The 15011-nt window shown below is 49.2% G+C and overlaps 1 protein-coding gene across 1 annotated transcript; it reads right to left on the bottom strand.

Moving 5' to 3' along the window:
• Window positions 1-290: 290 nt before the first annotated feature.
• TM7SF3 (transmembrane 7 superfamily member 3) lies at window positions 291-14426 on the bottom strand. The gene is made up of 12 exons (XM_050324561.1): window positions 14299-14426; window positions 9197-9351; window positions 7520-7670; window positions 6768-6888; window positions 6263-6434; window positions 6004-6181; window positions 4807-4893; window positions 4424-4504; window positions 3776-3928; window positions 3164-3261; window positions 2478-2640; window positions 291-2263 (listed from the first exon to the last, which is right to left on the bottom strand). The coding sequence occupies exons 1-12, from the start codon at window positions 14366-14368 to the stop codon at window positions 2001-2003; spliced, it is 1692 nt and encodes a 563-aa protein (XP_050180518.1). The 5' UTR covers window positions 14369-14426; the 3' UTR covers window positions 291-2000.
• Between the last annotated feature and the right edge of the window lie 585 nt (window positions 14427-15011).

The following is a 15011-nucleotide window of genomic DNA, read 5'->3' as shown; positions in this document are numbered from 1 at the left end:
GGGACAACCACCAGATGCATATTGGCAACATTCCAAGGAACAGGAGCATTCCTTTGTTCTCTAGAACTATCCAAAAAAATCCTCTTTGGACCATGTACTTCCTCCTGGTGGCTTCCCAGAGAACATTCCACACTGCAGCCACAGGTCCATAGGACAGGTCAGCCCAGCTCCCCCACCTCACCCCTCGGGAAGAGGACGCTTTTCCAAGCAAACCATCCCTACAAGTTCCGAGGGAGAGGCTCAGCCATAAAAGCATCACTGGATTCAAAGAGAGCCCTTGAGTTCCAACGTTCTTTCCAAAAGATATCTTTATTATAAAAGACATAGAAAATTTGGGTTAGGTTTGTTCCTTGCATGACATTAATCACAGTGGTTGTAAAAACCCCACCATGGTAAACACGATTAAGAGCATTTTCCAAACCACAAGTGCTTGCTCCTTGCCATCATCCAGGGCAGGGACTGCTCAGGATCAGTCAGTGAGACCCGGGGAAGAGCTCCTCCTTTATCCCACACAACAGCACAGGGAAACAAGCCCCAAACTGCAGGATTTCAGCCTTGCTTTGCTGTTCCAGCCCCAAACAACCATGGGATTTGTCTCCCTCAACTTCAGGGGAATTCAGTCACCTCAGACACTGTATCACTGAGCTTTCACTCCTCAAAGAAAAGTCATGTTGAAGTCATTAACTCCTTTCTATTGCCAGGGGTTTTTAACTTCCAACTAAACTCCCAGAGAAATCAGCCTCCTTAGGAAGAGTTGTTTCTCACACACTCACTACCAAAATTTAAAGCGGGGGCTGAGAACTTCCCCTTCCACCACGGGGGAATTCCCTGGTGGAGGTTCCATAAAGGAAGGACTGTGCATTTGGCTGGCCCCACTAAAGGCTCAAAACCTTTAGAAGGAAGGGTCACCATCGCCTGTATCAGGATACGGGATGCAACACTTCAACCATCCTTGGCTTTGGCTTTTAGGAAGGGAATAAAGTCACCACAGGAGATCCCAGACCTCCACTGGACACAAGAGTGGTCCCTCACCTGTTTTTATCCCCCATTCCGCTTTGGCCAGATGCAATTCCAATAAGTAAGGAATACATTCACTCAGCAGGGCTCTCGGTCAGTATTTTGCTGGCTCAATGCTGTTTTCACACCCCTAACAGGCAAAATTAAGAGATGATTAAAAATAAACATTAGTGTTTCAGCCAACTCCAGGGAAAAAAATTGCCACTGGCTACAAAGAGCTTACTTAGCTTTTCCTTTTATGACAGCACCATCGAAGGAAGAGATCATACCAGAGCAGAGACAAGACACAGGCTGTTCAGAGAGCAAACAGGGAGACAAACCTCTCGTGTTCTCTTGGCAGTCACCTCTGCACAGAGACCAGATGACCAGCTTGCTACAGAACCACCCAGAGGAGGGAGAGTCTTGTCATCCCAGGTCAGGTCCCCAGCCACAGCCCCGGAGCGCACACGGCCAACAGTTCATTCAATGCAGTTTAAACTCGAGTCTCCTGGCCCAGCCTGCGAGGCTCAGGAACACTGCTGGGAGCGGCTGTGCCTGCAGCCACACGCTCCGTACCGCTACGAGGTGAGGCTGCAGCTCCTGCTGGAACTCCTGGCTATGTCCTGGTCTCTGCCTCGACAGCTGGACACGCTCAGGAGTGACCCAGGCAGTACCTCAGCAGTGATTCCCACACACAAGGGAATAGCCAGGATGGTCCAGGTTGCTTTCCAAGGGCTGTTTGACACTTCCCACACCCAAAGAGCAACCCAGACCCCCCCGAGGTGAAGCCTGAGGACAAGGCCCTGCAGCTGGACACGAGCAGGTTACAGCAGAGCCACAGAGGGCACATAGTGTGTACTGACAGGAACTGCTCCCGCAGGGCAAACCTCTCAGTCAGCAGGACGAGGGAGCAGTGGGAAACCCTGCACCACTGCCTGGTTTGCTGGGAATCATCTTGCCGTTCCAAGGTCCTTCCTCTCCGTTCCCACCAGTTACATGGCACGTTACAGAAGCAGAGGAGTTCTCTCCCCGGCCGGCTGGTCTTTCTGAAAAAACTCTTTGATGTGCAGCAGCTTGCTGTGGATCCTCTCCCTCAGAGGAGGGATGTGGTGGCTGGGGTCCAGGACGTTGGTGCTCCTACGCTCCCTTTCCCGCTTCCAGGTGAGATAGGGGTGTGGTGGGAAGGGCACCTCACTCCTCTCCCGGCGCAGCTGCACAGTCACCCCACTGAGGGCCAGCATTGCCCACACTGACAAGACAATCAGGTCTGGAAAAGAGGAAAACAGATTCCTGCACCAGCGCAGAACATTCCTTCCCTTCCCACGCACCAACACTGAACAAGTTCAGCGACAGAAATGAAATCTTGTCTCCACATCCCCACATGTTCTCCTTCCGCCCCTTCCTGCCCTCAGTCCCTGGTCACAAGAGAAGCAGAGGCAGGGATTGCTCTTTAGAGAGAGAGAAGTGCTGGCACGACTCACCATTCCTTTGGAAAGGTACGTTGGTGTAAGCCCTGTTGAAGTAATCGTTGAGGACCCTTCGGAGCAGGTCCAAGGTGATGTAGGCAAGGCTTGTGTAGATGTAGCAAGCAATAGCCAGGACCACTGTGTAAGAGCCCACTACTCCAGAGGCCAAGATGTTCAACTGCAGGGGAGACAATCCTCAGCTTTAGGAGACTGAGAAACACTCTTTATTCCTCACCTCCTTGAGACAGTACAATCATGGAATCACAGGATGGTTTGTGTTGGAAGGGATCTTAAAGCTCACCCAGTTCCAACCCCCTGCCATGGGTAGGGACACCTTCCACTAGCCCAGGTTGCTCAGAGCCCCATCCAACCTGGCCTTGGGCACTGCCAGGGATGGGGCAGCCACAGCTTCTCTGGGCAAGTATTTTGTATTTTTTATCAGTTGTTCTGTGAGGAATTGGCTGCTCCCACCTCTCCAGCCAACTAAAGGAGGTGCTGGGGGATGCTGTGGACATTACAAGGAGCCATTCCTTGACTTATGGACCATCTGAGACCAGTGGGGCTGAACAGGAAGTGCCTGGAGCTGGTCCCGTGCTGAGCTCATGAAGCTGTTAAGTTTTCAACACCTATCCCCCAGGATGACACAATCTGACCCCCCTTCCTCCCTCTCTCCTCCTGAGGTGAGAGCACAGAGTACTCACAATTCTTGGGCAGCCAACAAAAAGCACTGGAACCATCAAGGCCACAGAAGTGAAGGTCACCCAGAACACCACATCATCACGGAACACCCTGTAGTCTCCTGTGAAGACAACACCACATTTACCAGTTAGAGAAACATTTCCTTTATTGCAGGTGGTTGGGGGTGAGCTTTTTTACCCCAAAATTCTGTACATTCAGAAAAACCTGGAGTGTCAACAACACACTGTTGGAAGTCTCAGCTTTTGAGCTCCAATGCTGACTGCTGGACATGGACTGGAACAGTCAGACAAGAACAAGAACAGCTGGGCTGTCCCAGCTGAGCACAGGCCCTGTACTCTGGCTTGGGACAGCAGATCTTGTCCTGAAACAAAGATTTTTGATGAGGTCCATGTTACTCACCTGGTAAGAAAGAAAAGTACCAGGGAACTGCTGCCCAGCAAGAAGCCTTTTTGTGTCCTACATGGGTTATAAGCTGAAAACCTGCATCTATTTAGGTTTCACTCCAGAATATGGTGCAAGGGCCACCCTCACAACAACACAACAAATTCTGCTGGCTTTTGTGTCTCTCAAAGTCTTTCTGAAGGCCCTGAAGACATCAGTATTTCAGTGCTTACCTAGAGGAGTGAAGAAGAGCGTGGATGAAAAGAGAAATCCCAGCACGACTCCAATAACAAACATGCAGAGCAGGACAGAGCCAAATCTCCACCAGCTCCCAGCCAGGAGCAGCCCTCCAACAATTCCAGCCACTGCCGTCAAAATGAGACGCACTGGGAGACAAAAGAGGGAATTCCCACACTCTGAGAACTTCAGTTACTGCAGCAACTCCTTCAGCAGCTTTACTTACACCCTTGTTTGGCTTTTTGCAACATGTATCAAAAAATAAATATAAAATAACTAAAAAATAACTAATTCTTGCTACCAGAGTGAGTGCAGAGCTTCTACTTTCATTTTACAGCTGAAAGCTGTGTTTGATCTGAAACACAGGCCTACCCATTGTGAAAGAAGTAGGAGGAAATCTGCTCCAAAACTCTGTATCTTCCTTGGATAAATAAAATTTGTGGTTTAGAGTTGCAGCTGTTGTCTCGGCATCACTTTGGTCCTGGAAGCAAAACACTTACTCTGCTGCATATTCAGCTTTTGTGGTAATCAGAGCTCAGCTCAAGCACCCAGGTATCACCCTCCCATCCTTCCTGATAAAACTGAGGGATTCATAACAACAATCCTTTGGGAAGAGCCTGGGGTGTCCTGACACATCTACTCACCATCATAACCAAGGCCAGTGACCCTTGTGATGAACACAAAGAAGAGGAACGCTGAGACTACGAAGCCCATGAAGAACAAGTCTAAAGAGGAAGGAATAAGTATTCAGTGACTTTTTTTCTGGAAAGGGGTGTCCTCAAGCACTTCAAACAGTGAAAAATAACATATATATATCTATATTGCCCAGCATGCACATTAATCCTATGTTTCTGTTCTTTCCATACCATCTTGCTCTGCTCAGATCCTATAAAATCAAAGCAGTGGATCTCACTAAGCAATCACCACCAAGTGAATCTTGGAGGTAACACCACCATTCCAAGTAACAAGTTATACTCGTGAAATCCCAACCAGACTTATAAGATGAGGAAAAGCAAACAGTCAGTACCTGTTTTCCAGAATCTGTGCCCAAAAAAGCAGGTGAAAAGACCAAGAACAGCAAAGGCAGTGAAGAACACTTTGGTGGAGAGTTTACCTGCGAGGAGAGAGAAAGGGTCACTACAGCTTTGCACCCAGTAGTGCAACAACAGAAGTAGTTCCAGACTGATTAAGAAATCCTTATTCCAGGCCTGAAGTTTCTGTAACAATCGGTTAAGTGGCTGTAATTTGGTTATAACACAGATACAGCTTTGCCTGAAAATTCTCTGCTTGGCTTTAGAAAAAAAAAAAACCCAAACATTCAATCATCTGTAAAAATCAGTGCTATGGGATTAGTGCCCAGGCAGCAGCTACTGCCTTCTGCACTGCAGCCTTCCCTATCATCTCCCTCAGAGATATTTCCCATGCCACAGAAAAGGATCACTAGCATCCTAGCAGGGCTCACCTCTGTCTTCCAGGCAAAATCCCTACTCGTAATTTCAGCTGTTTGAAGGAGGGAACTACATTTTCCATGTGGTCTGGGTTAGGGAAGAGAGGTTTAGCCTTGGTAATTTGTCTCATGGAGTTTGACAACAATTACTTGTGTTACAGTATGAGAAAAAAAATTATCAGAACAAATCTTACTTTATGAACCGAATTCTCCCAATTTTTGTGTCTCTTCTGCAAATCATAATGGGAGTGAGTGGCAGCTTTGCTCTGTTTCTACTCAAATTCCATCATTTCATAACTTCGTAGTCATTCCACTACCTGCTGCCATTACCTTTATGCTTATTTTATGTGACTCTCACTTTTCAAAACACTGATTCCTGTCAGCACCAGTTAGAAAAACCAGGCTAGTAGAAAAATTCAGCTTGTGTTTTCTTAGCTCACCTTTACATCCAGCACCTACCATCCTACCAGGGGTTTAAGGTTATGTATCCAGTTCAAGTGGGAAAAGCTGGAGTGGTACTACAGAGCAGCAAGTTAAACACTTGCAATCCACATATTAAACCTCCTTTAAGTTAAACCTTCAATTGCTAATTGTTCTCAGTCTTCCTTTATCATTCTAGAATTTCTCTTCCATCAAGGAGCAAATTGATCATAAAGTAACAAAATACGTACAGTGGAATCTCAAAGCACCACGACATAAATATGTCAGTTTAGATCTACATGTTGGAGCCCAACAAGCTCCAGGGGAGCTGGCAGGGACATACAAACCCCAACTTACTGAGGGAAGAGCAGTTATCCACCAGGTCAGCAAAGCTGCAGGCGTACGTGTGCACAGGGATGTAGGCAGCAGAAGTGTTCCAGAGGGGATCCCACACGATGACATTGTAAATCACACCTTGCCCGGGAAGCGAGGAAAAGTAGATGTTGGTCTTGTCATCAGTGGTCAGAGTGAGCATCTGGAAAAGTAAGGAATATTTGTATGGCATTTGAGACAGCACCACTGCCACGTGCCCGGCACAGCAGCGCCTCAGACTGACCTTAATGCCGTTGGCTTTGATACTCTGCACCTCAGACATCTTCCTGATGTGGCTCACGAGCACCATCTCAGACAGGTCGTTCTCGGGTAGGAAGTACTGATAGACATCGTAGCGCAGCCGCCACCGCGAGCTCTGCCCCGTCCCCGCATCACAGGACGGGGGGTCTGCTCCCCTGCAACCACAGCCACATCAGCCCCAGCACAGAAACAGAACTGCCTGGAACCCACAACTGCTCCTCAGTCATTATGAGGAATGGGAAAGTCCTGTATTTGCTGGCTGCTTACACTTCTGCAGTTGCACCACCTCTCTTACAAGATGCAACTCTCAACTTTTATCTCTCTTGTGTCCAACCTCTATCCCCTCTTCCCTTTCCCCACGTACATTTGTTGCAGCAAACAAGACTCCTGAATGGTTCAGCCATGTGGGCAGAGCCTTGTTTCAGCACCAAAGTGGCCAAATACAGCACAAAAGGTCTTGCTGAGCACTCTCAAGTTCCTCCACTCACCTACTATATCCCAAGTTTGCAGGGGCAAACTTGATGTGTATATCAACCAATGTATAGTCCAGGTAAAGATTTGGATCCACTTCCAAGTCAAACTCTAGATTGCAGCCTCCAGGAATGGGATCTAGAACACAGAAAAGGTAACTGTAGTTAAGCACTTGCAGGCACGGAAAATGGGCAGGTTCTGCCCCTATGAAGAGAGAGAGTCAGTTGTTCAGTCTGGAGAAGGAAAGGGAGGCCTACAACAAAGCTGGAGAGGGACTGTTTCCAAGGGCCTGGAGTGACAGGACAGGGGGAATGGCTTCAAACTGACAGAGAGCAGGGTTAGATTGGGTATCAGGGAGAAATTGTTCCCTGGGAGGGTGGGCAGGCCCTGGCACAGGTTGCCCAGAGAAGCTGTGGCTGCCCCATCCCTGGAAGTGTCCAAGGCCAGGTTGGATGGGGCTCTGAGCAACCTGTGCTGGTGGAAGGTGTTGCTGCCCATGGCAGGGGGTTGGAATGAGATGATCTTTAAGGTCCCTTCCTTCCCACCCAAACAAACCTGTGATTCCAAGACAAGCACAACAGCTTTTTACTCTAAGGCTGCAGTCATGGCAAAACCACAGACCATCCTACCCGCCACTCACAGCTCAGCTGCGAACATAAACCCTTCCACCCACTGCAAAAGAACTTCTGGTATCTCCATCAAATTTCTACCATGGAAAGACTGTCACCTCTGAGAGGTCAGCATCCCTTCCCAGGGAAGGAGAACATACCTCTCTCCATGTAGGGAATGGAGATGGCTGTGCTGAGCACCTGCCCAGCATCCAGCGCCCGCAGGTACCACGTGCACACGCTCTGCTGGGGCCGCAGGATGGACACCAGCCCTCTGTCCACTCCAACTCCTGAGCTGTTCACGGACGGAGTCTGGGCAGAAAGAAATTACATAAACAAGCAGTTTTCCTGGAGAGGATTTCTGCCACAGTTTGATGTATGACAGGAGTCTGTTCCTGCCACAGACCTGCCAGGCACACTTCAGTGCCAGTTGCCACAGATGAGGCTCCACCTGGTGAAAGTCCAGCTATGGATTGAGTAGAAGTGTAACAGGACTGGAATATCCCTCACAAAATGTCAGATGGCACCCAGGAAGCATTCTGGGAACCGCTGTACGGGAGTGCCTCACTATCTCCACCAGAATGGAGATGACTGGCTTAACACCAGCCATGCAGGTGTGTTTGGGGCCAGGTCAGCTACTGCCCCAATCCCCCATCCCTTCCAGAACCAGGACTCTGCAGGAGAGATCAAGCAGCAATGGCAAAGTCACACTCATGTGGCTAGAACAACCAACTGACCTACAGGCCAATCTGTTTTCCAGCATGGAAAGTTTGCTTTTGTCCAAGGCAGCCACAACTACCTGAGGCAACACTGTAAGGAAGCACTTTTGGACCTGGCAGACTTCAAGGTCTGGCTCAACTTCGTATTTCTAGAGGCAGACCAGCCCTAAAAGCAATAGAGCCCTAAAAGCTGCAGCAAGGGCTGCATCACTGCCCTTGCCCTGTGGATCTGAACTGGCAGCAGAAGGTCCTGCCAGAGGCAAGCAAAGACTGAATAGAGGTCCCGGTCATGCCTCAGCCCTGTGATCCTGGCCCTTCCACCAGTACAAACACGGCTCAGCTGGGGGACTTGCGCTACAGGTTATTCATCTTTTAAGCTCCCTAGGATGCTTCTTGGCACTCAGTCCATTCTCATGTGGAAGATACTGATGGAGAGAGGGAAACTGGATGGCAGCTGTCAGATCTCCATCTGCCACCTTCAGCTCAGTGAATGCTCTGCTCCAACACCAGAGCCTCACAGCACCACCACAACAACCGAATCAGTATTTTAGGCCAGCCTCAGTCTGTCTCATCACTGCTGGGATGCAGCAGGAAGGCTTTTATTCTTGTCTGGACACAGCAGCCTTCACTGGAGCACTGTGGAGGAACTCCTCCATGTGCCAAAGGAGAATTAGATCCAGGACAAGGAGCTGAGGTAGGAAGACATCACATCTGCAGTGGCCAGATCCAAGCCACACAAAGAGCAGACAACTTAATGCCCCCAAGTGATCATGTCCAAGGCATCTGGCAAACACTTGAATGGATCTGGTTTTCATCTCACCAGCTGATGGAGAGTAGTCGAAGTCACACGTAAAAAACACCACTTTCACCAAATCAAGAGCTTTGAAACATTTTCAAGCCAGCTTTGAAATTCCTTTATCGTTCAGTCCTTCAAAATAGCAGCTACGACATGTGAGTACAAGGGAGGATTTCTGAAGCTACAACAACACTGTCCAAGAGCTACACAGGTAAAATACTCCCATTATTTACACAGCTTCAGCTCAACAGTCCTACAGGTATCAGAGCCAAGTCCTTTGTGGAAGGAAAAGCAGCACTTAAGAGCAGAAGAGCCACTCTTACCTTATCAAAGGATATCACCACATCACTCTGCTGGGCATGCACTTGGAAAACAACAACAGTCACGTTGCTGCCGATGTTCCTGATCACAGCTTCCACTGGGCTGGTCTGGTTAAGGAGCACATTCCTGAATTTTCCCAAGGAGAGCTCAAGAAGACCTGCTTTACAAAAAAAAAAAAAAAAAAAAGAAGATGCTTGGTTGTTGTGTTTTGTTTTGTTTTTGTCCAGAGGGAAGCCTGGAAGTTTCCAGCAGCCCAATATTAGTCAGCTGGGAGCAGAGCAGGATGTTGCTTTGTGCTCCTCTCACCCTGTAAGCTGTCCCAAGGTTTCTGGGATGCACCTACAGGAACAGGCACAGCCAGGGAACCTGCCCTAAGGGCCTCACCTAAACACATGGGCATTCCTGCCAGGAGCTCAGGGTTTGATACCAGCCAGTAACACTCCAAAGAGACAACAAGGAAGGGTACTGAGGACTGATCTTTGGGAAATGCAAGTAAGTGTGTCCATATTAGCCAGCAAACTTGCACAATATCCCTCAGACCTCCTGGTGAATTCCCACAGGCCATGGCAATTGGAGTCCACTTCCAGAACACAGAGTCAAAGCTGTAGCTCAAAGATGTACCCTTACCCACTTTCAGCTGTTTCTTTTTTGCTCCCAACTATTTGTCATCATTAGGATGGTTGCATACTGACTTTTGCATCTCAAAATCTGACTAATTTTTCCTAGACACATCCCAGACCATTTCTCCTTACAATGAGCACAACCCCGTGATCCACTGCCATTTTAACTTGAAGAGAACCACATGACCCAGAATAGAAAACCTCTGAGAAGCAGCTTTGGCTTGTCCTTCAAGTCCTGCAAGCAGGCCTGGCTTCTCCCCGTGCTGGGCCATGGAGGGACAGGGGATGCCAAGGGAGGAAAGAGGTGCAGCCACACAGAATCCACAAGGTTCTCTTTGGCCGGGGTTTGGCATCCTTGGTCAGCTTCTTGGCCTCTTGATGATACGTCAGAGGGGAGCTCCAACCCTCATCTCACAGTGAAGGAAAAAACTTCAACCCTTACATGCTCACTCCCACAACTCAGCTCATACCAAGTGCTGCATCACCGATAAAACCTCAGCTGAAATACGGGGATCATAAACCATCCGTGAGGCAAAAATCCTCTGTTCTTCTGTTCCGTCATCTGCACTTGTGTTAAGGTAGAAAACACTTTCATGTCAGGTTTTCAAACAGTAATTAATGTAAAGTTAAAGCTACAAATAGAGCTTTGGGAATTCTTCACTTCCTGATTATCATCACTCAGATACCTTCCCCCTTCCTTCCCCATCAGCTCAAGTCCTACCAGAAGGGCAACCAGCAGTATGACTGCTAAAGAAAAGCACTCACAAGGCACAGACTATACATCTACACACTCAGAAATTCGAAGTGAACGCTCAGAATGCAGGGAAAACATCTTCCTTTGATCTCTCAGAACCTCAGCAGTTTCCTGAACCGCAAGATGTTCACGCTTAGATGTCCTTCAAGGAAAACAAAGCTGAAAGCACACACATCCTCCCTGTGATCTACATCAAGGGCAGAGAGCTGCACTGCTCTGCCTTGTTCCTCACCTCCACTCCGTGCTCATCCCCAGAGGCCCCTGCTTAAATAAGGGCAGATTCGTCAGCAACACACGCAGCCACTGCTCCAACATGATCATGAGACTCTGCGTGGCAAGGCACTCTCTCAAGTTTAATTAGCGTGTTAATTAAGGTATGGTGCTCTACATTGCTCTACTGTTTGCATAACTGCTCCTGGAGCTGTGCATGTGACACACATTTCATCCCAAAGTCTGGGCAGAAGAGCAGGGATTCAGGGGGAAGAGCAGGAACGGCTCCACCCATCAGACAAGTATTTTGCATCCAACCTTCTCCTCTGGGCAAGCTGGACCCCCCTGCAGGTAGCCCAGCAAACAGGACCAGCAGCACAGATAACACCACCCCACACGGATGCACTTGGCCCATCAAGTCAGCAACAGAACCAGGAGCAAAATCCAGGCATCCCAACTTTTTCTATTGCTTCCAACAGCGAAGGTCCGGAAGCGCTCCAAGATGCCAGGCTGCCCCTCCTTCCTCACCTTTAGGGACAACTGTAACGGTCAGAGCAGCTTTGGGGGAGACATGAGAGAGGAACCCCCAGTGTCACGGAGCTTATCGGGTGACATACACCCAGAGGAAGTCACTGACAAAGAAACTGAACCTCTCAGGCTCTTCTGAGATCAAAAGCCCTTATTCCTAACTCCAAGCAACACAGGAATCAACTCCAGAGGCTCAGCTCTTGTTATCCCTGTGACACACACTTTCCCCAACAGGCAACACCCAGCTGGAACCGTTTCCATCATGCTGATTCAGTGCCAGGCTCTCAGTTCCTTCCACGCTTTCAGTAAACCACATTCCCAGCTCCAACAGCCACCAACTCCCCACCAGCAGCAAGTGTTACCCACACAGGTCCTGGAGAAGAAACACAACTGAAGAACTGCCATTGGTGTCCACACAGGGACAGTCTTTACCTGCAGAGCCACACTCATACATTACACTCCCCTCAGACAAAGAGGTTCTCTGCAGTCAGAGAAGGCACATTCCTACCCTGACAATCACCTTGCAGTGGATATGCAGAATAACCTTCTTTAAGTGAGCTGGGAGAGGTAAGGAGCACCTCCCAGTGCAGGGAGTGCATCAGCAAGTAGTCACATGGAGATATTTAATGAAGATGAGATGCAAGCTCAGACTGGAAACCAATTTGAGTAAAGAAAACATCAGCATACAGTCACTTAACAGAAGAAAGCCAGGAGCCACATCCTATCACACCTGCAGGGCCATGCACACAGGGATGCACAGGACACTCCTGCCGCAAGGTCTCTTGTCTTCCCACACCACTGAACTCCCCCAAAAAAGACAGCACCCACCCTATCCACAAAAGAAGCAAGAAGACTTAAGGAAACACCTAAACTTTATTTGTATGTGTACTGACACTCAGGCTTTGAGCAGTTTGATGTTTAAAGCAGATGATGCCACAGAGTGTGGCTTGTCACCATCTGCACCATTCCCATCCCAGAAGACTATTCTGTTCACCAAGCTGGAGGTCTTATTTTAAAACACTGTCTCTGCATAGACTAAACAGCAGCAGCACAAACAAGTTCCACCCAGATAAGCTCCCTTCACAGAAAAGGGCACTGCTCAGTCCTGGTTACACTGTGAATTCACTTCAGTTTTTCCCACACTAAACAACCCAGTTTGGATGTAGCAAGGAGGTGGAAGGTAACAAACAGGATACATCAAACATTTCTGCACAAATACTACACTTGAAGAGCTGCAGCCCATGAGAACCCCAGAGAGGTAACACAGGCCATCCTGCACAGATTTTACTTATCAACACTTTTCAAATGAAGCAGGATCTTCAAGCATTAGGAGAGCCCATCCTGCAGGCTGAGTGTCCACAACTGAATAACCACAAGACAATTTCAAATCAGTGAACCATTAAACAAAGTGTCCTTGTTTCAAGGGCCTAATGACCAGTTAGACATTGGCACACAAATTACACAGCTTATTAGCTTTCCACAAGGGAAATACTTGCCCCCTCCACCCTCAATCCTGCAAGGAAATACAGCAACAGGCTCCTTTAAGGTAAAGCAGTTCACTTAGTCCCACAGTTGTTTTGCATTTGACATACCATAAAAAAAAAATTACTCAACACATGACCCATTTTCAATCAAGTGCAGGAGACAGAGTGTCAGCATCTTTTAATATAAATATTAACGTCTAAGAACCCTGAGCCTTCATTCTCACCCCTGCTTTTAAGGCCTGCAAGAAGCAGGGAATCCTTGGCTCTTGGCTCAGATCTTGAGATGAGACTTGGGGGAGCAAGCAGGGGACAGAGAGATGCCTTCTACACCCGGGAACGGTTCCAAACACTGCCCTGAAGCTTGACAAAGTATTCCAAGAGCCCCCTTTGGCACAATTAAGCTTCATTCATTCAAGGGCAGGTTGGATGGGACACCTGGAAGCATTCCTACCCATGGGAAGGGGTTGGAATGAGATGATCTTTAAGGTGCCACTCCATTCTATGACTAGAAGCAAGTTCAAATATAAAGCAAAACTAAGAGGACGAGGCTGATATCAGCCCTAATGTGAGGGACTGCCTGCTTATCTCTGAATTATCTCTGAGAGGAAACTGTTTATTTTTTCCTTTATTTGAACAGATAACAGTCTAACCAGAAATAAGTAAGCAACTGTTAATTCTCCCCAAACAATAATGATAGTGCACTTAACTGCGGACTCCTATTTTAGTGACAAGAAGAAATGCAGGGAAATTACAAAAAAAAACCCACAAAAACAAAACAAAAAAAAACCCAAACCAACAAAACAAACCCACGCCAAATAAAATCAGATTTACATCAGCACAGACAACAAGTAACTTCAGGAACTAAGCTGCAAATTGTAGGAGATCTCGTTCATTTCCTCAAGTTTCACAGTGACAATGGTTTACAACCCACCATTCAGTGGGTGGTGGGAACTCATGACCACCTGTACCTGGTCACAACCAATCAACCAACCAATAATCCCCAAACACTTGTAAGCTTGTTCCCTTACACACTCCTATTGACGGGCGGTGAATGCCACCTCGTTCCTGCAGGAGGGACACAGCCCTGCGCCAGACCCATCACCTGCACCTCATCCCTGCAACGGCGCCGCTAAAATGATTCCTTTTTATCCACTAAGAGTGAGAATTATGGCGTTCACAGCAATTAAGCTGTAAAAATAAAAAGGGGGGGGGGAGGGTGTGGTGGTTCTCACTTTCCCCGTGGAAGATGAAGATAACCAGGAATACCCGCTGCGCTTCCCCAGCTCCGCAGGCAGCGCTGATCCCTCCGGACAGCTGCAGGTCACCCCACCACCGCCTGGGACACCCCCAAAAGGCTCTGCAGTCGCAACAATTCCTTTCCCCTCCATCCCGCTGGGCATTAAGCCGGGAACAACCTCCCCGTTCCCGGTACCAGCCGCGGCTCCTGCGGCCGCTTAATGGCGGCCACAGCGCGGCCGCCCCCCCCCCGCGCCTCTCGCCGCCCTCACCTGAGGCGCCGCCATGGCACAGCACCCCCAGCAGCACCAGGAGCAGCGCGGGGCCAGGGGAGACCCGCATGGCGCTGCGCAGGGAACGGGACAAGGGCAGGGACGAGCCCGGGAAAGGGCCGAGGAGCCGAGCGGGGCTGGAGCGGGGCGGTGCGGGCGCTGTGGGGCGGTGCGTAGGCGGCCCCGCCCCCCGGGGCTGCTCGGCCCCCTCAGCCACCTGCGTGAGGGCTCCGGCCGGGGACCGGCAAAGAGCCGCTTCGCTTCAGGAATAGTTGTACGTTGTTGTGAAAGGCACGTTAGGTTTTGGTCCGCCGGCTTGTGGCTTGGGTTCTTAGCTCAGGAGCACGAAGGAACCCCCTCACCTCCCAGTTCACATGTGCAGGGAAATGAAATCCTGACTCCAACCGTGCCATCGGGAAAACACTTGGGGCAGATTGTTTTGTACCATGGCTGCACCCACAGCATCACTGACAGGGCTGGAGAGGGACTTTTCACAAGAGTATGTAGTGACAGGACATGGGGAATGGCTTCAAAGTCACAGAGAGCAGGATTAGATTGGATATCAGGGAGAAATTGTTCCCTGGGAGGGTAGGGAGGCCCTGGCACAGGTTGCCCAGAGAAGCTGTGGCTGCCCCATCCCTGGAAGTGTCCAAGGCCAGGTTGGACGGGGCTTGGAGCAAGCTGGGCTGGTGGAAGGTGTTGCTGCCCATGGC

This window comes from Myiozetetes cayanensis, unplaced genomic scaffold (genome assembly GCF_022539395.1).
Source record: "Myiozetetes cayanensis isolate MyiCay16 unplaced genomic scaffold, myiCay2020 scf3, whole genome shotgun sequence".
Lineage (NCBI taxonomy): Eukaryota > Metazoa > Chordata > Aves > Passeriformes > Tyrannidae > Myiozetetes > Myiozetetes cayanensis.
The sequence above is the reverse complement of the archived record's forward strand: the minus strand, read 5'-3'. Positions and strand labels throughout refer to the sequence as shown.